General features: G+C 37.4%; 1 protein-coding gene across 1 annotated transcript; it reads left to right on the top strand.

Annotated features, from left to right (window-relative positions):
* The first annotated feature begins 97 nt into the window (after positions 1 to 97).
* On the top strand, positions 98 to 22,914 carry LOC5570130 (separase). The gene is made up of 6 exons (XM_021850638.1): positions 98 to 255; positions 317 to 518; positions 20,681 to 21,592; positions 21,658 to 21,793; positions 22,177 to 22,502; positions 22,568 to 22,914. Exons 2-6 carry the CDS (start codon positions 344 to 346, stop codon positions 22,711 to 22,713), a joined length of 1,695 nt encoding a protein of 564 aa, XP_021706330.1. The 5' UTR covers positions 98 to 255; positions 317 to 343; the 3' UTR covers positions 22,714 to 22,914.
* The last annotated feature ends 1,073 nt before the right edge of the window (positions 22,915 to 23,987 follow it).

Below are 23,987 nucleotides of genomic sequence, written 5' to 3'. Positions count from 1 at the left end.
TCACTTTGATAAAATAAAGCTACTCACTTTTGACAGCTATTATGAAAGTTCAAAAGTGAGTCAAAGTTACTCTCTTTTGAGTAGATTTGAACGAGCGTGTAGTTAGACGGCTAAGACCGATCACGGTCCATCTCGCCAGTTTTGAAAGTTTGTTATTAATTATTCATCGCGCGGCCTTCGCAAAAAACCGTTTAAATTTGTACAATAATCGTTTATTTTATTAGAAGTTTTTATCAGAATTGTGCATTGAACTAGGTTTTTTGATTCCATCAGTGTTAATGATTGATTACTCAAGAACATACATACCGTACGACAGATAAAGTTGGTGATTACCTGAATCAGGATGTTTGCCTTCCCGGAACATGGAACCGCTCATTTGCGGATAGCGTTGCAACGTGAATCGGCTCTTGCCCTCAATCGAAATCGGGAATCTGAAGCTATATTCTTCTCCACCCAAGCGCTCTGCGCTGGAATCCACCAAAAATTCGATGACGATTGCAGGAAACTGACCCCAAACAGTAAGTACTGTTTTTTCTCTTATTTTTGGATTTTTTTTTACCTTCAATGATTCTTATATCTGTACGGTACAAAGGGGCAAGATAAGTCAGTGTCATTTTGAAACACAATATAGTTAATTTTATTTAGTTTAAGAAAAAAAAAACATGACTTTTATTATTTGATTACAAACGTGTAGCTACTTGAGGGATATGTGCTTTGACCAGGTTTGACCATATTTGGTTCAAATATGGTACATCATAAATTTATACTTTCAAAGTATGATGCGTTCCCATTTTGTTTGCGTGGTCCAAATTATTTTTACATATTCAAAATCATTATTAATTAAGTTCAAATTTAAGACGACACGTCAATTTTTTATCGGTTTTCAAATAAATATCTCTGTTTTTTTAAAAAAAGCATGCATATTTCAATGACGAGTTGTTTTACGCAAACATTACTCTAGCTCAAGGCATAGCGGAGTTCAACTTCCGCCATTCCCATAACGATGAAATTTACCGAAAGATACACGAAATTGAGACAAACACTACTAGCCAAGACGAAATTTCTATTTCGTTTATCAAATTGCTCTGCCCGTTCATGATTCTATATCTATCGCATTTGTGCAATTCTATTATTGACACCAAGTCGTTTCCCTTAAGCTGCAAGAAAGCCATTGTCACCCCCATTACTAAACAGCCTAACCTATCCCAGCCTTAAGATCTAAAATTAATTTCCAAGAGAAATAGAACTTACTTATTCTAGTAGGGCAATTTGGTCATAGCCTTTCAAAGCTAAAAAATAGACAATCAATGCAAGCCATTTTTGAACCATTCCACCCCGTACAGTGTAAAACTACATACAAAATAATGTTTTTTTTTTAATGTTTCTAAGAAAATTCTAAGTAGCAACTTTTTTACAAAATACAACCGGGTATGGAAGAAGACACTTCAAACTACAAATCAACCCTATGGGACGATTGATTTGTAATGTGATTCTATGCTTTTCGAGACCTTTCCCTACCTTGTACCCTAAAACTTTTAAGCCATTGATAACCTTACGACAAGAGAGAAATTCATGAAATTATGCGATCATTATTGCATAATAGAGCGAAAGTTGTATATTAAAATCGACATTTTATTTTTTTTAATTTTGGTAAATTTTTAGCATGAGCAGTTTTGGGGCACAAAAAATACCTACTGGTTGATCCAACAGCTGCTCACAGCGTCTTGTGTTTTTTTTAACATAAAGAATTATTTCAACAAATGAAAATATGTCAGACGACTTCATTTGAATGTGGTTGATGTTGCTAGAAGATATACGTGCCAAGAAGACTGCATTTGTGTACGAAAAATCATAATTTTGATTCTCCATGGAGCAATCCAAAACCACGTCCCTCATTTTTCAAAGTTTTGGCCAATTTTGTCACACATTGCCATCCAATGTCAAGCTTTCGTTGAACCCCGCTCCTCCAAGTCATGGACGCAATTTTTAAACGTTTTCTTGCTGGATGTCTTCTTTTTAATGGCATTAACGTCCTCACTGGGATAGAGCTTGCTTCTCAGCTTAGTGTTCTTATGAGCACTTCCACAGTTATTAACTGAGAGCTTTCTTTGCCAAACTTGCCATTTTCGCATTCGCATATTGTGTGGTAGGAACGATTATATACTATGCCAACGGAAGTCAATGAAATTTCCATTACGAAAAGATCCTGGACCGACCGGGAATCGAACCCAGACACCTTCAGCATGGCTTTACTTTGTAGTCGCGGACTCTAACCGCTCGGCTAAGGAAGGCCCCTTGCTGGATGTCTTATACCGGGCAAACGCTTGCTGTTCGCACTAGCAGGGCTTGTCGGACGTTAAAAATAACAAAGAAACATCTTCAGTTTATATTAGATATAGCAAATGCTTGCAGTAGTGATGACAGGAAAACGAGCCAATTTTATGCTTGCTTATAGGATTCCGGAGACTTCAGTTCCTCAATCCTCACTGCGGCTCCGTCACATAATAACTACAGTTAGTGCTTTTTTTTGTTTTAACTCAAAACCCATAAAAGTCAAATTAAAAGTATTATCTTCCATGCATCTTATTATATATTTAAATTCCAGCTTATATGTTACGTGAGAGTGTCCATTGAGGTCTTAGGGAAGCCAAAATCACATTCCAAGGCCGTTTACGACTTCTATGGTCCTCACCTCACCTTCATATCGCTTTAAAATTCATCATGTTCCTCTGGTTTATTTTCCGATACATTCTGGCTTTCGGTACTTTCTTCCTTACGTTACTTTCAGCCCTCTGATATTTTCGGCCTTTCGGTACTTTCTGGCTGTTAGATTTTCTGCCTTCTGTTATTTTGGCCTCGTGGTATTTTCGGACTCCTGGCATTCTACCTTGTGATTTTCCGTCTTTCAGAAAAAAAAACATTTTACTCAAAGCATTAAACGCTATTAGAACTTCTCAAAAAGTGACCCTACAATACGATATTTTGGTATCTACTTCGAACAGTGAATTTAAAGGAAGATTAGGATTGACTTGAAAGGTTTTAATCTATGAAATGTACGAAAACTTCATGGAATGTCGATGCATAGCTAGTTGCAAATATTAAAAATAGCGAAAAGCTAAACATTACATATAATTTGCAATTGGATTAGATGGACAAATTGATGTGAAGATTTGCGAAAAAGTTACACGTCTTCTCAGTGAGAATCGAACTCACGACTCCCCGATCTCTAGTTGGGGCGCGTTAACCACTACGCCATGAGAGGACTCATGAACGCAGAAGTTAACCTGAATTCGATTTCAGCTCAATAATCACGTGGTCCTCTTTCGCAAAGTGCACCTCTTTCGGAAGAATTAGATGCCCATCCAAACACAACGCTTTCTATATATATCCAATGCCTAGCCCGAGAGCGCATTGTTTTTTAGATATAGGAATAGCACACTACACTAGCCAGCAACTGCGCTGGCTGAGGTTTCTATTGTGTGGGCTTCCAATGGGTCGCGACGTTCTCAAACGACCGGTTACGGAACATGAGTCCGTTGCTCGATAAATACTTGTTTTAATTATGAATCGTGGTTTACGGCCAACCAGCCGAGTGGAAGTTTAACAACTACCGAAAAGCTAAACATTACATATAATTTGCAATTGGATTAGATGGACAAATTGATGTGAAGATTTGCGAAAAAGTTACACGTCTTCTCAGTGAGAATCGAACTCACGACTCCCCGATCTCTAGTTGGGGCGCGTTAACCACTACGCCATGAGAGGACTCATGAACGCAGAAGTTAACCTGAATTCGATTTCAGCTCAATAATCACGTGGTCCTCTTTCGCAAAGTGCACCTCTTTCGGAAGAATTAGATGCCCATCCAAACACAACGCTTTCTATATATATCCAATGCCTAGCCCGAGAGCGCATTGTTTTTTAGATATAGGAATAGCACACTACACTAGCCAGCAACTGCGCTGGCTGAGGTTTCTATTGTGTGGGCTTCCAATGGGTCGCGACGTTCTCAAACGACCGGTTACGGAACATGAGTCCGTTGCTCGATAAATACTTGTTTTAATTATGAATCGTGGTTTACGGCCAACCAGCCGAGTGGAAGTTTAACAACTACCGAAAAGCTAAACATTACATATAATTTGCAATTGGATTAGATGGACAAATTGATGTGAAGATTTGCGAAAAAGTTACACGTCTTCTCAGTGAGAATCGAACTCACGACTCCCCGATCTCTAGTTGGGGCGCGTTAACCACTACGCCATGAGAGGACTCATGAACGCAGAAGTTAACCTGAATTCGATTTCAGCTCAATAATCACGTGGTCCTCTTTCGCAAAGTGCACCTCTTTCGGAAGAATTAGATGCCCATCCAAACACAACGCTTTCTATATATATCCAATGCCTAGCCCGAGAGCGCATTGTTTTTTAGATATAGGAATAGCACACTACACTAGCCAGCAACTGCGCTGGCTGAGGTTTCTATTGTGTGGGCTTCCAATGGGTCGCGACGTTCTCAACTAGAGATCGGGGAGTCGTGAGTTCGATTCTCACTGAGAAGACGTGTAACTTTTTCGCAAATCTTCACATCAATTTGTCCATCTAATCCAATTGCAAATTATATGTAATGTTTAGCTTTTCGGTAGTTGTTAAACTTCCACTCGGCTGGTTGGCCGTAAACCACGATTCATAATTAAAACAAGTATTTATCGAGCAACGGACTCATGTTCCGTAACCGGTCGTTTGAGAACGTCGCGACCCATTGGAAGCCCACACAATAGAAACCTCAGCCAGCGCAGTTGCTGGCTAGTGTAGTGTGCTATTCCTATATCTAAAAAACAATGCGCTCTCGGGCTAGGCATTGGATATATATAGAAAGCGTTGTGTTTGGATGGGCATCTAATTCTTCCGAAAGAGGTGCACTTTGCGAAAGAGGACCACGTGATTATTGAGCTGAAATCGAATTCAGGTTAACTTCTGCGTTCATGAGTCCTCTCATGGCGTAGTGGTTAACGCGCCCCAACTAGAGATCGGGGAGTCGTGAGTTCGATTCTCACTGAGAAGACGTGTAACTTTTTCGCAAATCTTCACATCAATTTGTCCATCTAATCCAATTGCAAATTATATGTAATGTTTAGCTTTTCGGTAGTTGTTAAACTTCCACTCGGCTGGTTGGCCGTAAACCACGATTCATAATTAAAACAAGTATTTATCGAGCAACGGACTCATGTTCCGTAACCGGTCGTTTGAGAACGTCGCGACCCATTGGAAGCCCACACAATAGAAACCTCAGCCAGCGCAGTTGCTGGCTAGTGTAGTGTGCTATTCCTATATCTAAAAAACAATGCGCTCTCGGGCTAGGCATTGGATATATATAGAAAGCGTTGTGTTTGGATGGGCATCTAATTCTTCCGAAAGAGGTGCACTTTGCGAAAGAGGACCACGTGATTATTGAGCTGAAATCGAATTCAGGTTAACTTCTGCGTTCATGAGTCCTCTCATGGCGTAGTGGTTAACGCGCCCCAACTAGAGATCGGGGAGTCGTGAGTTCGATTCTCACTGAGAAGACGTGTAACTTTTTCGCAAATCTTCACATCAATTTGTCCATCTAATCCAATTGCAAATTATATGTAATGTTTAGCTTTTCGGTAGTTGTTAAACTTCCACTCGGCTGGTTGGCCGTAAACCACGATTCATAATTAAAACAAGTATTTATCGAGCAACGGACTCATGTTCCGTAACCGGTCGTTTGAGAACGTCGCGACCCATTGGAAGCCCACACAATAGAAACCTCAGCCAGCGCAGTTGCTGGCTAGTGTAGTGTGCTATTCCTATATCTAAAAAACAATGCGCTCTCGGGCTAGGCATTGGATATATATAGAAAGCGTTGTGTTTGGATGGGCATCTAATTCTTCCGAAAGAGGTGCACTTTGCGAAAGAGGACCACGTGATTATTGAGCTGAAATCGAATTCAGGTTAACTTCTGCGTTCATGAGTCCTCTCATGGCGTAGTGGTTAACGCGCCCCAACTAGAGATCGGGGAGTCGTGAGTTCGATTCTCACTGAGAAGACGTGTAACTTTTTCGCAAATCTTCACATCAATTTGTCCATCTAATCCAATTGCAAATTATATGTAATGTTTAGCTTTTCGGTAGTTGTTAAACTTCCACTCGGCTGGTTGGCCGTAAACCACGATTCATAATTAAAACAAGTATTTATCGAGCAACGGACTCATGTTCCGTAACCGGTCGTTTGAGAACGTCGCGACCCATTGGAAGCCCACACAATAGAAACCTCAGCCAGCGCAGTTGCTGGCTAGTGTAGTGTGCTATTCCTATATCTAAAAAACAATGCGCTCTCGGGCTAGGCATTGGATATATATAGAAAGCGTTGTGTTTGGATGGGCATCTAATTCTTCCGAAAGAGGTGCACTTTGCGAAAGAGGACCACGTGATTATTGAGCTGAAATCGAATTCAGGTTAACTTCTGCGTTCATGAGTCCTCTCATGGCGTAGTGGTTAACGCGCCCCAACTAGAGATCGGGGAGTCGTGAGTTCGATTCTCACTGAGAAGACGTGTAACTTTTTCGCAAATCTTCACATCAATTTGTCCATCTAATCCAATTGCAAATTATATGTAATGTTTAGCTTTTCGGTAGTTGTTAAACTTCCACTCGGCTGGTTGGCCGTAAACCACGATTCATAATTAAAACAAGTATTTATCGAGCAACGGACTCATGTTCCGTAACCGGTCGTTTGAGAACGTCGCGACCCATTGGAAGCCCACACAATAGAAACCTCAGCCAGCGCAGTTGCTGGCTAGTGTAGTGTGCTATTCCTATATCTAAAAAACAATGCGCTCTCGGGCTAGGCATTGGATATATATAGAAAGCGTTGTGTTTGGATGGGCATCTAATTCTTCCGAAAGAGGTGCACTTTGCGAAAGAGGACCACGTGATTATTGAGCTGAAATCGAATTCAGGTTAACTTCTGCGTTCATGAGTCCTCTCATGGCGTAGTGGTTAACGCGCCCCAACTAGAGATCGGGGAGTCGTGAGTTCGATTCTCACTGAGAAGACGTGTAACTTTTTCGCAAATCTTCACATCAATTTGTCCATCTAATCCAATTGCAAATTATATGTAATGTTTAGCTTTTCGGTAGTTGTTAAACTTCCACTCGGCTGGTTGGCCGTAAACCACGATTCATAATTAAAACAAGTATTTATCGAGCAACGGACTCATGTTCCGTAACCGGTCGTTTGAGAACGTCGCGACCCATTGGAAGCCCACACAATAGAAACCTCAGCCAGCGCAGTTGCTGGCTAGTGTAGTGTGCTATTCCTATATCTAAAAAACAATGCGCTCTCGGGCTAGGCATTGGATATATATAGAAAGCGTTGTGTTTGGATGGGCATCTAATTCTTCCGAAAGAGGTGCACTTTGCGAAAGAGGACCACGTGATTATTGAGCTGAAATCGAATTCAGGTTAACTTCTGCGTTCATGAGTCCTCTCATGGCGTAGTGGTTAACGCGCCCCAACTAGAGATCGGGGAGTCGTGAGTTCGATTCTCACTGAGAAGACGTGTAACTTTTTCGCAAATCTTCACATCAATTTGTCCATCTAATCCAATTGCAAATTATATGTAATGTTTAGCTTTTCGGTAGTTGTTAAACTTCCACTCGGCTGGTTGGCCGTAAACCACGATTCATAATTAAAACAAGTATTTATCGAGCAACGGACTCATGTTCCGTAACCGGTCGTTTGAGAACGTCGCGACCCATTGGAAGCCCACACAATAGAAACCTCAGCCAGCGCAGTTGCTGGCTAGTGTAGTGTGCTATTCCTATATCTAAAAAACAATGCGCTCTCGGGCTAGGCATTGGATATATATAGAAAGCGTTGTGTTTGGATGGGCATCTAATTCTTCCGAAAGAGGTGCACTTTGCGAAAGAGGACCACGTGATTATTGAGCTGAAATCGAATTCAGGTTAACTTCTGCGTTCATGAGTCCTCTCATGGCGTAGTGGTTAACGCGCCCCAACTAGAGATCGGGGAGTCGTGAGTTCGATTCTCACTGAGAAGACGTGTAACTTTTTCGCAAATCTTCACATCAATTTGTCCATCTAATCCAATTGCAAATTATATGTAATGTTTAGCTTTTCGGTAGTTGTTAAACTTCCACTCGGCTGGTTGGCCGTAAACCACGATTCATAATTAAAACAAGTATTAAAAATAGGTTTTTGGTCTTTCAGCTCGATACATACTTTATTTAAAGGTTATGTTCCGAAAAGTGGTTTTCTCCAATGTATTTTCCGATGCTATATCAATCTTTCCAAAAAAAACTTGCGAGTGGTATAAATTTTACAAAACAGGAACGTGAATGCTATCTTATGGTGCAAGAAATAACATTATCATGTTGTAGAAATCAATCAATCAGCAACGATTATTAAACTAAAAAAATATGAATTGACAGTAATTAAAAGTTCATGGTTTACATGCGATTTATGTAATTGATTGAGACTTTTATACGAATTAGTTAGAAGTTCATTTACAATACACGACGGGAGACAGGACAGAACACTTATTGTTCTTACAAACATAAAAAGGATTTAAAATTTACCTTTTACGTCGACCGGTTTCGGGCTCGATGTTGCCCATCTACAGGACGATGTCCAACCGATGTTTGGACATCGTCCTGTAGATGGCCAACATCGAGCCCGAAACCGGTCGACGGAAAAGGTAAATTTTAAATCCTTTCAATGTTTGTAAGAACAATAAGTGTTGTGTCCAGTCTCGTGTCGTGTATTGTAAATGTACGATAGTTCTTACGTTAGCAAAAACCCAGAATTATGAGTGTAGTTGGAAGTTATTTGAAATCGTATATCTATCAGTATTTTTTTCAATTTATCGTTTAAGACGACATTTTTCACTTGCTCTCCCATCGGAGATACGTTTTTCAAAAACATTCTCAATATTTTACCCTTGAGTTTTGCACAAAAATCAATTTAAGTATAACGCTTAGATATAGTAGTAGTCATTCTAAAAAATACACACGACTTTATTTTTTTTTTTAGTGGTATAATCAAAGTTTCCAGGAAAACAATTGCAGTTATAACAAAACAAATACCATACACTGAACCTTCAACATATTGACTATAATTTTGCTGAACAAACTTGTGTCAAAATATTTACCCATTTTTAGTTATAACAGTTTTAAAATTGATTGTCTTATTCGAACTTTTGCCCCACCGGTGGGGCAAGAGTTCGAATCTAGTGTGGGGCAAAAGTTCGCTGGCTAAAACACAAAATATCGATCCTTTTATAACAGGCATACTTTACAACAGCCGTGAACTTAAGTTTGACGAAAAATACACACTAAGTTTTCATCAAAAAATTGCCCAAAACCGTGTTAATTGTAATATACCCAAAAATAGCAGTTTTTCGCAAAACTAAGTGGAAATGTAAAATTTTGGTGACAGTTTTCAAACGATCAGACAAATTAAACTAAATTTGAAGATAATATGTGGATTTTAGGCAATTTGCAATTTTTTCCGTGATTTTATACATGTGGGAATAACATCCTATGCACCCCTACGTGTTCTCCCAGTTACGCACTGCAACCCGAGGATCCTCCGATCAAGCAGAGGCAAAGCATACGAAGCAGTTAGTGTTTGAATGTGAGAACAACCGTTCGGTCGCGTTTAATTTGCTTCAATATACTTTTAAATTGATTCGCCGTCTTTTAAAAGGTCTCGATATCCGAAGTTGTCATCTGGAACGCGTATCCTTTCTTTTAGTGCGGGAAAAGTTGAGCTAGTAGTTAAGATTTACTACAAATTTGGGGGCTCGTCCGGGAACGCGTGATGAAACTGTCGTGATATTCGTTAGTGTGCAAGATTGAGCGTGAAGCTGAAATTTGCTGTGAAATAGCATTGTAAAGAAACTTTTATTTTGAGTGTTCTGAATTTCAATAGTTTTTTAGATAGATATGAAATAAATAATTTAGTGTTAAGACACTGAGTAAGCTTGATTAGTGTTATTTAGCGATAGGAAAATTGAATTCGGATTTTTTTTTAGCATACTGTAAATAAAACAAACTGCCACTGATTTTTTCCCGCCGCGAAAAAAAACTACTAGTGAACTGTTGTAAAAGTGGATTGCATTGAATTTCAGATTTGACCTGGGGTTAAGGGTCATTGTACCAAAATAGATAACGCGTGTGATTTGGTGCGGTAAAACGGAACAGAAAAAATAGAATGGCGACAATGCAAGACGTGAACGTTTGGCCTTTTCAGCCCATCAGCGGTGATGCGCCTTCTGCTTCTAATCCCCAACTACAGTTTGCCTTGTCTGAAAATGGCATACAATTTAATGCAATTGACAATACGTTCATGCGTTTAGTGGATCAGCTAAAATTTTCTAATACGGCTGTGGCGGACCTAACGCAAGAGCTTAGTGTGATGCGTAGTGAGATGAACTCTATGCGGGCAGAAACATCTCGTTTAAGTTCAGTTATTGAAAAAATACGTTCTGGCTCTACGGTACCACAGCAAGCAAGCACTCCAAATGGAGGTAGATGTGATGAAGGTGGACATGTAAGAGTCGAACAAATGAGACGTGGTGCGACAAGTGAAAATATTGCGATGAACAGTAAGCTGGCTGTTGGAAACAACGCAATGAGTGACGGCTATGGTCGTGGTCATGATAATGTGTTGAGAAGATATGTTCGAGATGTGAATGAAAAAGCGAACAATAATCTGGTGGGTGATGGCCCGAATAATAAATTTGTTACTAGAGATTTGCAGAATCTATTTGCTGATCGTAAATGTACGTATGAGAATGTCGAGTTTGGAAAAGACCGAAATAGTAGAAAAACAGTGATTAAGAGCTGCTGTGGCTCTGAGGCGTACGGTGGCTTGCGTGGTGATTACCACTTGGAGGCTCATGCGCATGATATTGGAAGTAGAATAGAACAACAATTATCGGTAAGTGATGCTGAGTGCGCATTTTCTGAATTTTCTGGAACTGATTTTTATCCTGTTCGAAAATGGATCGATGATTTTGAGGAACTGTCGGATTCCATTGGCTTGACAGAGTTACGCAAATTTGTAATTGCAAAACGAAAATTAACCGGATTAGCTAAAATTTCATTAAACTCCACTAATAATGTCTCTAACTGGAGAACGTTAAAGGATATTTTAATAAATGAGTTTGAGTTTTCAGAAAATAGTGCTGTTGTGCATGAGAGATTACGGAATCGCAAAAGAAAATTGGGCGAGAATGTCCTAAAGTATTTTCTGCAAATGCGGGAAATAGGGGCAAAGGCCAATGTTGACATTTCATCAATTATTACGTACACAATCAACGGAATAAATGATAATGGTCCAGACAAGACTATATTATATGGATCAAAAAGTATGGATGAGTTCAGAGAAAAGCTTCGTGAATATAAAAGAATAAAAGATAACAAATATTGTAGAGATTATAAGTCAAAGTCTTCAGCTTCAGAAAGATTTTTTAGTAGCGGAAGGCCAAATGGCCAGAAGAATTTTGAAAACCGAAATGACATCCTACCCAAGACTGTGAAAAATTACAATTGTGGAAAAGGAGGTCGTGTTCCAACCAAATATCCGAAAAATATTGGAAGCAATTACGTAAATCTCTGTTATTCTGATCCTTCTTCGTTAAAAAGAAATAGTTTGTCAATATTCGTTCATACAATTCAATGTCAAGCATTATTTGATTCCGGTTCCAGTGTTTCTTTGCTGAGAGAGGGGTGGACAATAAAAATGAATTTTAAGATAAATCGGAATGATCGGAAACGTTTAATGACGTTCAAGGGAGTCATATGGACTTTAGGTAGTGTTGCGTTAAATATAGTGATTGAAAATACACCTTTGAATATTACATTTGATGTTATAAGAGATAAAGATATGGAGAACAATATTGTTTTAGGGAAAAATTTGTTAATTTTTGGCGTGGTAAATATTACAGGGATTGAAACTAAATTTTATCCTAAAAATAATTCAATTTCAAAAATTGAAAACCGTAAATCCTGTCATTTAGACGTGCACACTTAGATTTTTTTCACGAGCTCGGCTGTGCGAATCTCGGTTTCCCGATTTTAACCGAGACTCAGCTAACAAAATGTCCGGTTGCTTAGCAACGAAGCACGATTTACTGATACTCGGCTTTTATTTGCTGAGATCCCAGTTAATTTATTTGCCGACTAGTCGGCTGTGCGGATCTCGGTTAAAATTAGCCGAGATTCGGCATTCTGAATTAAGTGTGTGTATAATTGTACGCAGTTCAGAAATCAATCAAAAGACTCTGGAAAGTATTTCGAAATGCTTGATAACACCAAGAAGAAGCTAAATTCAAAATGTGACGTCAATGCGATCAAAATTGGGAACAATTTAAGGAAATATGGTAACAGACATCAAGTAGCACAGAATATAAAGATTTGGATGCAGCCAACGATGAAGATATGGAGGACTACATCCAAATCAAGGAGTAAGGCTAAGCAAAGCGAAGAAGATTGGGAGCAAAACGACGAAAGTGAGAGATTGAAGCTAGGCAAGGAAAGACAACATGTTGGACGATCTGATAGCACCATCCGGGCCGGATGGTGGTCAGGATGGCCGATTTGTGGGAATAACATCCTATGCACCCCTACGTGTTCTCCCAGTTACGCACTGCAACCCGAGGATCCTCCGATCAAGCAGAGGCAAAGCATACGAAGCAGTTAGTGTTTGAATGTGAGAACAACCGTTCGGTCGCGTTTAATTTGCTTCAATATACTTTTAAATTGATTCGCCGTCTTTTAAAAGGTCTCGATATCCGAAGTTGTCATCTGGAACGCGTATCCTTTCTTTTAGTGCGGGAAAAGTTGAGCTAGTAGTTAAGATTTACTACATACATGGGTCGAACTTTTGCCCCGCTGATTCGAACTTTTGCCCCACTATGGGCCAAAAATTGTTTTCAAGCGTTTATGCAAAAACTAATACACCTCAAAGCAACCTTATGATAGGCCTAGAAACTTCCTTTACATAAAATATTGAAAAAGATTTTATCCTCAATTGGTTCCATGCAACGAAATTTTGACCAAAAATTACAATATTCACGTCAAAAAACATCAAATAGCCATAACTTTTCCAAATCTCAATCTATGTTTATGATATTTGGATTGAAAGTCTCTTACTTGAATAGCATTCGAACCATCATGACATTTATATGATTTGTTTTGAATTGAGCTAGAAATCTTAAAAAGAAACTCTTACCCCACTCGAACTTTTGCCCCACTTTACTCTACCAACTTGTCCCACGGTATTCTCTTGAAAACATATTATGTTTTGCTTATTCTCTTGATTTTAAATTTGCAGAAAATGTGAAAAAAATGTACCTCAACGGTAGGGGCATCAGGTCCATTCCGGTGCTTTGGTACATGTTTCGCCCTCCCCTTGGTTATGGGGATTTTTTTTTATTATCGTACAAATTGGGCTGAAGGGTCTCAGATTTTCATGAAACTTTTTCCACAGGCAGGGCTCATGGATATATGAATAAAAAAAAAAATTGAGAAAAATTCAGGGTCGCCTATGTTTCCGGAAAACTCAGGTGGAATTTTTTGTTGTCCCTTGACACTACTTACTTTGAAAAATCATAACTCAAGAACGAAGCATCGTAGAAACAAAGTTTTTATATGAAAATTTAAGCAAATTTTCTCAAAAATCCAAAAAAGAATATGAACTGGAAAAAGTTTTCCACAAAATTTTCCACCGTTGGGAAAATTTGTAAAGAAAAGCCGGAAAAACTATGCCCGAACTCGTGGAAAATTTTCAAAAAAAAATTATTTTCGAGAAGGTAATTTTATAAGCTTTAGGGCAAATGTACCATTAGTGGTGCACCTAAGGGAAAACTGCTAAAACATGGTGATAAAATCATGAATTATATGATTTTAGCGTATCAATCGCTAGATCTCAAATCCTTCTATCATTCAAATGTATAAAAATCACGATTCATTTGAAATTTCCCTGCAAAAAGCCTTGCACCAACAATAGGAACACTGTTCCTTTAGTGGAGGTATGTTTTAAGAATGGTTCCTTTAGTGGCGCAAACCATTGATTTCTTATGGGACCCTCCACTATAGGTACTGATGCACCACTATAGGTGCAAAGGAGCAAAAAATTTAAGCAAAATAATTGTTTAAAATAGGTTTATGGTTAAATTTCATGAATATTTTTCGATAACTTGTATCATTTTCACATCGTACATCATAGAAAAATATCACATAGCCATAAAAAAGTGCGAAACATGTCAAAACACACTACCTCCACTATTGGAGCTACCTCCACTAAGGGAGCGTTTGCCCTAATCACTGAAATTTTTGGAATGCACTTTTTTTCGTTTTTGATTTATGGCCAATTTTGTGAAAAATGTCCAGATGTGCCATATAAGACTTTTCTTTGAAAAATCATAACTCAAGAACGAAACATTGTAGAAACAAAGTTTTATATGAAAATTTAAGCAAATTTTCTCAGAAATCCAAAAAAAATATGAACTGGAAAAAGTTTTCCACAAAATTTTCCACCGTTAGGGAAATTCATAAAGAAATGCTGGAAAATCTATGCCCGACCTCGCGGAAAATTTTTATTAAAATATTTTTGAGAAGGAAACTTTATAAACTTCAATTCTAGTAACTTTTAGGATGTACTTTTTTTTTTGTTCCTGAGTTATGGTGAATTTTGTGAAAAATGACCATATTAGCCTTTTCTTTGAAAACCCATATTTCAATCGAAGCATCAGAAAAACAAAGTTTTTTTTTATCAAAGCAATTGCAAATTTTCTAGAAGATCTGAAAGAAACGATATGGGATTGGTTTTAATGAAGTATAAGTCGGATTGGATTATATTTTTCATGAAACATTACACCGTTAAGCAAAGCTGAAAAAACTGTTTCTTTTCCATTCCAAGGGATTCTTTCTTTTCTATGGAACAAATCAGATTCTTTTTATATTTTTCTTTAATTTTATTTATTCAATTATTCAGTACATAACTTACATTTTATCTTAAAACTATCTATTTTTTCAACCGGGAAGATTGCCTTTGGTTGCTACCACCAGAAGATTTTCGTTTCTTTGTAGTATTAAGAACAAAGCATGCTGTATTTTCTTGGTTTTCATGTGCATCTGAGAATTCACTCGCAAAACTGCTTCGTTCGTCTTTTGGAATAAATGAATGATATTTTTTGTTCCAGCAATTGGAACAAGGTTAGAAAATCTCTCCTGAAGTAATTTTTCAGCCTCTGAATAGTCATTTTCAGTTGCATAGATGAATTCCCAATCTTTTTTAAATTGGTCTTTCACCTTTTGCGACACAGCCCAGTCAAAAAATTGTTTGGCGTTATTCATTTCCGCTGACTTTCTAATACTAGCATCTCTAGCCATTCGTTTAATATTGCCACCGATACCATCACATGGACCTTTTCCATGTGAGGTTGGGAAAAAGTGCCATTCTGCTCTAATTTTAAAATCATTTTCATGGTTGCATACATTTTTTAAATTTGATTTATTTTTGTACTGCTCTTCGCAACCATCAGAAAGATAAATGATTTTTTCAAGCTCAGGAAATTTATTTTTCAATCTTGAAATTAGTTTTGTTTGAAAAGCATAAACTGATGTCGTGTTATGCTTTTTTATGTCAGCAATTACAACAAAATTTAAGACTTTGATCGAAGATTTGTCTTTGTAATAAATTACAAATGGATGTATTGTTACTTGAGGTCGTACAAAGTAATGGCTTTGAATGGAATCTTGTATCACGCACGAATAATTTTCCGCGAAATCCATCTGGCACATTATTTCTTTGTTTTCAACTAGTGATTCCTTTTTAGCTCTTATAAATTTATTTTGTTTATCTTCTTTGAATTGATGCACAAGAAACTTCTCTGTGAGATTTTTCAAGTTTTCTATAAAATCATTTACATTTTCCTCTTTGTTGATAATTTCACAACGAGGAGAAATAATCCAAAAACAATACTTAACTTCTTCAACGTTGTTTTCATCTAAGCGATTGGCAACAAAATCTAATTTCTTTAATTTACAATCCTCACAGGACCTCAAGTAACAATCATCTGTACTATCTGGACATATCATTTGACTATAGTCAAAAAGGTGTTAAGTTTTTTTTCTGTACTATGAACTTCAAAGCAATTAGTTTTTTTAATGCATCAACCATGAATTTCATATTCTCATGTATCATGCAAACACAAACATTCATGGCCGATGAATCCTTTGTATAAACACATTGTTTTGGTTTAAGTTTCCAGAACGATGTGAATGAGACAGATTCCTGTTTACTCTTACAGTTTTCCAAATATTGTTTATATAAAGTATCCAAAGGGTCAAGCAAAAGGCGTTTTTGAACATTTTGGTGCACTTTATTGGGTAACTTAATAGATATGGTATCTTTTAAGCCAGGAAATGGCCGACTGATATCATACCTTAGGTAAAAATTTGAAACTATGTCTTGGACATCTGATCCATGCGAGGGTCGTCCTTCTTTTGAAAGTGGTTGAACCCCTAAATTGTATTTTTTTTGATTCAGTTATAACGTGTTGAGACACGTCAAAATGAGCTTTAACTTAAGCATATGACCAATTCCTAGGAAGTAATTTTAAAAGTTCAATTTGCTTGTCAGGTTCGGTTTTTGTAACAGCTGAGTTCAAATTTAATAAAACGGAATTAAAATCCTCTGTAACATCGACAATATTAGGCGGAAACCAAGTCTTTATTTTACTCAAAATTCGATTGAACATTTCGTCCATAGAAGCATTGCGATAGTTACTACTAGAAGCATCCAAACGTGAAGATTTTACTTGAAAAGAAATTTCCAAGAATTTAGAAAGCTCTTGTATTTTTTGTACATTATTTATAGAACCAACTGACTCACCCGAGGAAGGAGTTTCCTTTGGCGACGCCAACGAAGATAGTGGTGAAACTTGTTCCTCAAACGCCATTGCTTCTGGAAGATCCGTTACGAGAGCCTTCTGGTCACCGGTAATGGAGCACTTCACGCAAATTTTCATCTTTTCCGTAATCCACCGAACTCCATTCGAATGAAGCTTACTGATGAGGCCTTGGCTGATGGATCGTAGATTTGTCCTTACTGATTTGTGGCCGTCCAGTCCGAAGGGGTTACAGCATAAAGAACACTGCGGAACACGTTTTTGTCTCCAGCACCAAAATACCGCTATTCACTTAATTAAGAGTTGCTGAATCCATTGCCGTTTTCAGAAATATCATAGCACGTCTAGTTTTTGAGATATTGACTGTTGAAAATGCAAAAAATGACTATTTCAGCGAACTTGCATGCAAGTTTGCGAGCTTGTAAGGTAATATATTGGCTTAATTTGCCACAGAATTCAAACTTTATGTGTATAACAATACTTATCATCAAAGTTTGTATTACTTTTGATACGAAAAAGTTATTTTTTGATGGTTTAGAGAATTGTTGTATTTTGCCATATAGAAGAAATGAAGAATTTCGTATGGAGACTGCAAGCATGTTGAAAAAATCGGTTTAATCGAAATTTAATCGCGCAATTTCAATCAAATTATGTCTGAATTGAAAGTTCAAGTTCTGTTTTGCATGTTTGGTGGATTAGATTACAAAAAAGTATGATTAATTGTACTTTAAATTTCATGTTAACATTAATAAAACCAGTGTTTTATACAACTTTGGCGATCTGTAGCTAAAAATTGTGACGTGCTGGAACATTTCTGAGAATGGCACCAGATTCAGCAACCCCAAATCAACTAGAGACACTTAATTTGATCCTTGAGACACGCAAAAATGTCATTTTTGTTACGCTGTGGAATTGTATTCGTAATATTGAACTTTGTCCATTTCAACAGCTTCGGGAAAACTTTTTTCACTTTCCAAAAATTAATAACGAGGAATATACAGCTGATAGACAACACTTGCACTTTCTCACTGTTCTTTGTTAGTTTTTGGTAAACTTATGATTCTCAAGCCATTTCAACGCTTTAAACTTGAATTGGTAAATACCTATTTGTCATATTGTCTACCCATTTATTTAACTGTTAATTTTGTAGTTACCTAACAGGAAAAAATGCCTACATTCTGATTGAAAACATTGTTTCTATGTAGTTTCGTTCTTAAGAAATTTTGTTTATGAACTTATAAATTTGTAAATATATGGTTCAAACAGCTCATCCTAGCAATATTTGATCATGTTTTAGGAACGAAAAATGAGCGTATTGAAAAATATTGTAGGATTGGATCTTATTGATCGCTCTTTTCAAATATACTTTATTTGAAAGCTGGAATAGCTAATCGGGTTTTCATTATTTGTTTTCATAAACAGTGAAAAATGTCCTGGAAAACTGATTCCATTTCAAAAATTTCATATTTTTGAGATAATTTGAATCCGGTTCGACAAGTCATGATGAGTCTTGAGTCATGATTTTTAAACGAAAAGGCATGTATGGCAAATCTTTGAATTTTTTACAAAATTGACCATAGATCAAGAACTAAAGAAAAGTACATCCTAAAAGTTACCAGAATTGAAGTTTATTAAGTTTCTTTCTTAAAAATATTTTATTAAAAAATTTCCGCGAGTTCGGGCATAGATTTTCCGGCTTTTCTTTACGAATTTTGCCAACGGTGGAAAATTTTGTGGAAAACTTTTTCCAGTTCATATTTTTTTTTGGATTTCTGAGAAAATTTGCTTAAATTTTCATATAAAACTTTGTTTCTACAATGTTTCGTTCTTGAGTTATGATTTTTCAAAGAAAAGTCTTATATGGCACATCTGGACATTTCTCACAAAATTGGCCATAACTCAAAAACGAAAAAAAAGTGCATTCCAAAAATTTCAGTGATTAAAGCTTATAAAATTACCTTCTCGAAAATATTTTTTTGAAAATTTTCCACGAGTTCGGGCAAGTTTTTCCGGCTTTTCTTTAGGAATTTTCCCAACGGTGGAAAATTTTGTGGAAAACTTTTTCCAGTTCATATTTTTTTGGATTTACTTAAATTTTCATATAAAAACTTTGTGTCTACGATGCTTCGTTCTTGAGTTATGATTTTTCAAAGTAAGTAGTGTCAAGGGAAAACAAAAAAATTCCACCTGATTTTTCCGGAAACATAGGCGACCCTGAATTTTTCTCAATTTTTTTTATTCATATATCCATGAGCCCTGCCTGTGGAAAAAGTTTCATGAAAATCTGAGACCCTTCGGCCCAAACCCGTACGGTAATAAAAAAAATCCCCTTATGCGACCTTGCCGCGATGGGGGGCATAATCCATTAGCCCATTAGATGGAAACCAAAGGCGTAACTTGTAGTAGTGGTATCACATTTTGGCATTTTTTGCTTATAGTCACGTCATAATTCATATGGCATAGACGCAATAATATCTCGTATGTGATCCAACGGACATTCCGCGTCATTGATAGAATTGATGCCCATTTCAAATAATTAATCTATTCGAAGTGGACATTAATACTATTGGTGACGATCAGTTTGCCTTTTGCTAACCAGAATGATCCGTAGCCACTCTTACCATTAGCTAGTATGTCGTTATCATGTACGACGTAGGGAATATTACTCTGAGGAACATGACTAGTAGATTCACTGAGTAGAAATAAGTGGTGACAATCTTATTTCAATATGGTTTTTATATTGCCATAATAATAGTGTCGACACTACTACACTACTATTTCAAACAAATTCTGATGGAGCTTGCATATTCCTTTGCTTCTGAGAATAGGAAGCCTATTCTCAGAAGCAAGGGAATATGGGTATTTTTCACAAAACTACCACGTCACAATACTAATAAAAAACAGTGTTCATGTGGGTACCATAGCCTAGTCCGCCTGAGTATTGGTCCTGGTAGAGGGGAAACTTGGCAAAATCCAGACCGAGGGTTCAGCCAATTCAGCCTTGACAAGTTGAGCTGTCAGGCAGCTCCAACTGAATACCATACAAAAAAATTAAATTTGCAGAAAATGTGAAAAAAAATAAAATAATAAATATCAGTTATGTTGAATATTATGTTTTCTTTATGAACCATTACAACGACCGACATTTCAAATACTAACAGAAGCTTCCAACGTATTACTAATTTGAAAAAAAAGCTGGTTTAAACGACTCAAACCAACTAAGTCAGTTGAATGTTTTGTTATTTACTCCTTATGCTTAATATGTATGTTGAGAATCATTTCCAATTTAATAACAATGGTTTTTTCCTGCTTAGCGGTCATTAATGGCAAAAATGTACATCTATGGAGTAGCTTAAAAAGGAGCTGATAACATATACAACTACTGCCACTACCTTTAATTTTTGTTATTGAAATGACATGCGAATGATATTCTTCGCCATATGATTGAAAACATGTTTTAGAATATATGAGCGCATTTCACTTTAGCCTTATTGACAAAATTTTTGTATTTTTCATATTTTTGAGATGTGGTTAGATTTTAGAGACATGTGGAAATTATTTTAAAAGGCTTTTAAGTATAATGTCAAATATAGTATCAGATATAGAGAATATGCACAGCGCTGCGACCCAACTTTTCTGCTACAAGTCCAAATGAATTACAATTACATTCAAATTACAATTACATTCAAAATAGTCTTACAAATTGAAAAAAAATCTTCCAGGCGATATATTATCATCTTTGGTTGGCGATCTCAAAGTTCCGGATAGGAAAAACGCTGCTGATAGTCCGGATGCAGTGGCAGGATTCGCAGATCTTCATCGCCGTTGCCAGCAATTGCCGGAGGAGTGGACCGTGTTTCAAATCAGCAAATGCTACACTCCTCGATGGAATTCGCTGACCCATCAAGAAATGCTTCGGGAGAGGACATGTGTAGAATTCATATTGCTGAAATACCCCAACTCTGAGCTGCTGGATGGGAAACCCTTGATGATACGCTTGGAACCTCCGAAGGAGTCGGATTTCTTTGCGGTACTATCGTCGATCCCAGTTGAGGTGAAATCTTTCCTAGAGGAAGAGGTCAACTCGGGATCTCGGAGGCAGGATGAAATCGAGTCTCACATCGCCGGAATAATCGATCGATTGGTCACATGGTTGGGACCATGGGTTGTCCTTTTCAGTGGAAAATTTACCTCTCCCAGGGATCAGCAGTTGGAGGCGGAAATTTTCAACCGAGTGGAGGACTTCTGTATAACAAATAAGCGAAGCAAACGGGATCAACTTCTGATGTCCCTTTTGGCGCGGCGGTTGGATCTGGTTGATTTAAAAGCGATATATAGGTTCTGTTGCGAAATGGCCGCAGATGAACACAAACTAAAGGGGATGTTTGACTTTCTTGCCGGATTGAAGGAAAGCAAATTCGATGTGGTGTTTAATTCAAGTTGTTTTCCATGCTTGATGGTGGTTGACGAGTTGGTCGATAGCTATCCATGGGAAATGATGAACACAGGTCAGGAATTTTGTCGATTTGGGTCCGTTCGATTGCTGATGCAGTTAGTTGAAACCCATAGAGACAAAATTAAGAACGGATATCTGAGAGTACCAGCACTGAAGTGCCACAGTATAATTAATCCAGGTTCGTTTTGCATTCAGGTATAAGTGTTCATAGTAATTCATTCAAAATAATGTTTTTTTTTTCAGACAACAATTTGGCCAAGATGAGTGTACGTCTACAAGCATTCTACAAGGAGTGGTATCAGGATTTTAAATTGACAATTGATTCGCCACCGACAGATAGCGAATTTGGAACCATATTGCGTGAGACGGACGTGATGATGTAAGTTGTAGCATCCGATAAAAAGTACAATTCATGGAGGTAGCCAGGGGAGCAATGAGAGTTTATCTTGTGTTTGCATTTTTAAAAAATTGCCTCCAGCATATTATTCAAAGGCCTTATCAACAATCTGCGAGGAATTATTAATTATTAGGCCACTCAAAATGTTTGTTCTGCCAAGGATATTGGCAGCAGATTCACTAATTACATTAAAATACAGCGATCCAGGAACACACAATTTGTGTATGGAGGCTATCGAAATTGCGTATGGGTCGTATCCCATTATAGGACGTACCCTCTCCATGCTGCTCGCCCCTTTCTGTTGGAATCCTGGTTACGCCCATGGTTCCATTTACTGAAAATAATCACATGCCACACTCTTCTAGCTACAATGGCCACGGCACTGGCCTTCAGTTCATCGATGGTGAAACAATTCTCCAGCAGGACATCAAGAGTTTAATTTTCTTGTTCGGCTGCGACTCGGTGCGATTGTTCGCCAGTGGCCTTTTCCGAGACATGGCCGGTAGCCATCTGTACTACAACATCGCGAAATGTCCAACGGTGGTGGGCGCCCTTTGGGCACTGACCGATTATTTCACCGATTACTACTCGATCTTGTTGGTCGGCCAGTGGATCCCGACACAGAATCCCAAATTTCGCGAACATTCCGTTTTCGATTTGGATTCGTCGGCGTTTAAACATGGCACATTGCGTAAGTGGAACTTGGTGTTTCTTGCTTCGAATGTTATATATTGACATTGAGCTTTATATTTTCAGAAATAACGAAAAAAACGCAATCCAAACTAGGCGATGAAAATTTGTTGGCACTGATGGCGCAGTTCCGACGACGCAATTGGCTTCCAAAGCGGATACGATGCGCCATGGTGTGTCGTGGACTACCGGTTATCAATTCTGCGTTCTAGAAGACTCGTTTGTAATATAATTCATTTGACTCTAACATAATTCTGTCTACGATACCAATGTAGTACTATACATTCGAAATCCTTATACAGGGCTGGTTGCGTCTGAGCGTCTTAAAATATGAATTTAACGAGACTAAACAAGTTCCAAAAAAAGACCACACTGGGACCAAGAGCACAATAAAAACAATGGTACAAACCTAACAGGAACCAGACGATAAGAATTTGTTTTCTCATAGAATCTGGCCAGGCTTATCTCTAAGAATATTTCTACGACTTATTTTTTGGGAATTTTTCGTGACATTTCGACTAATATTACTGTATGTACTTTTTCATGATTTTCTCCAGAAGTTTAATCATAGATTAATTTAGGTATTACTTCAAACATATCTTCAGTAGTTTCAGTGATTTTTTTTTCGTTATGGGCATCTAAAGAAAATCCTCCGAAAATTTCGTCTTATTATAATTGGAATGTTTCTAAGGATAACCACAACCAAATTTACCTCATTCCATCAAACATTCCTTAAGATTTGTTTTAATAAAGTCCTGAATCATCCAGATATTTAGTTGTTGTTTATGATTTCTTCAAGGTTTCAACCAGGAGTTTCTCTAAGGATACCTTGAAAAGTAACTCCAGGGATTATTTTAATAGCTTTCGAAGGAAGTTTTCAAAGATTTTTACTAGAATGTCTCCAGGGAAAAGACGAGGATATTTTTCAGAATTATTGAAAAACATTCGGGTAGTAGTTCTAAAAAAATCCTAAATTAACTTCTGATGCAACTTGTTTGAGTTCCAATGTAACCTTTTATGACCTTCCTCTTGTGGAAGTCCTAGAATATTTTCTGTTTAAAATGCCAAAATATAAGAAAAATGTTTTCTATTGAATTCTGGAAAAATTCCACTGAGCGTGAGCATCCCTTGGAAAATCGCTGGAAGCATTTCTGAGATAATTTGTGGAACAGCCTCGATTGTATATCCTGGAGGTGTCCCTGAAAATATTTCAAAAGACGTCTCTGGAAAATCACTAGAATAATTCCTGAAGCCTTTTCTCGATGAATCTGAGAAAAATCCTGAGAAACCTGGAATTGTCGCGTTATAATAACTCAAGGGTTCACTGGAGCCTTTAGAATTTTGCATCATGATTCACTGCACGCAGAATAAGTAAAAAATACTTTAAAGGCAGTTTTGGATAAAATAGAGATTTCTGAGAACTTCCATTGAATATAGAAACTCGCATTAAACTCGCATTTAAACTAATAACAAAGTCTCTAAAAAG

Source organism: Aedes aegypti, chromosome 3 (assembly GCF_002204515.2).
Source record: "Aedes aegypti strain LVP_AGWG chromosome 3, AaegL5.0 Primary Assembly, whole genome shotgun sequence".
Taxonomy (NCBI): Eukaryota; Metazoa; Arthropoda; class Insecta; order Diptera; family Culicidae; genus Aedes; species Aedes aegypti.
This window is presented reverse-complemented; position numbering and strand designations above follow the sequence as displayed.

Coding starts and splice junctions, on each gene's coding strand:
- LOC5570130 (XM_021850638.1), top strand. CDS start 344: ATGTTTGCCTTCCCGGAACATGGAACCGCTCATTTGCGGATAGCGTTG. Junction 21,593..21,657: donor CCACAGTATAATTAATCCAG/GTTCGTTTTGCA, acceptor TTTTTTTTTCAG/ACAACAATTTGGCCAAGATG. Junction 21,794..22,176: donor CGTGAGACGGACGTGATGAT/GTAAGTTGTAGC, acceptor ACACTCTTCTAG/CTACAATGGCCACGGCACTG.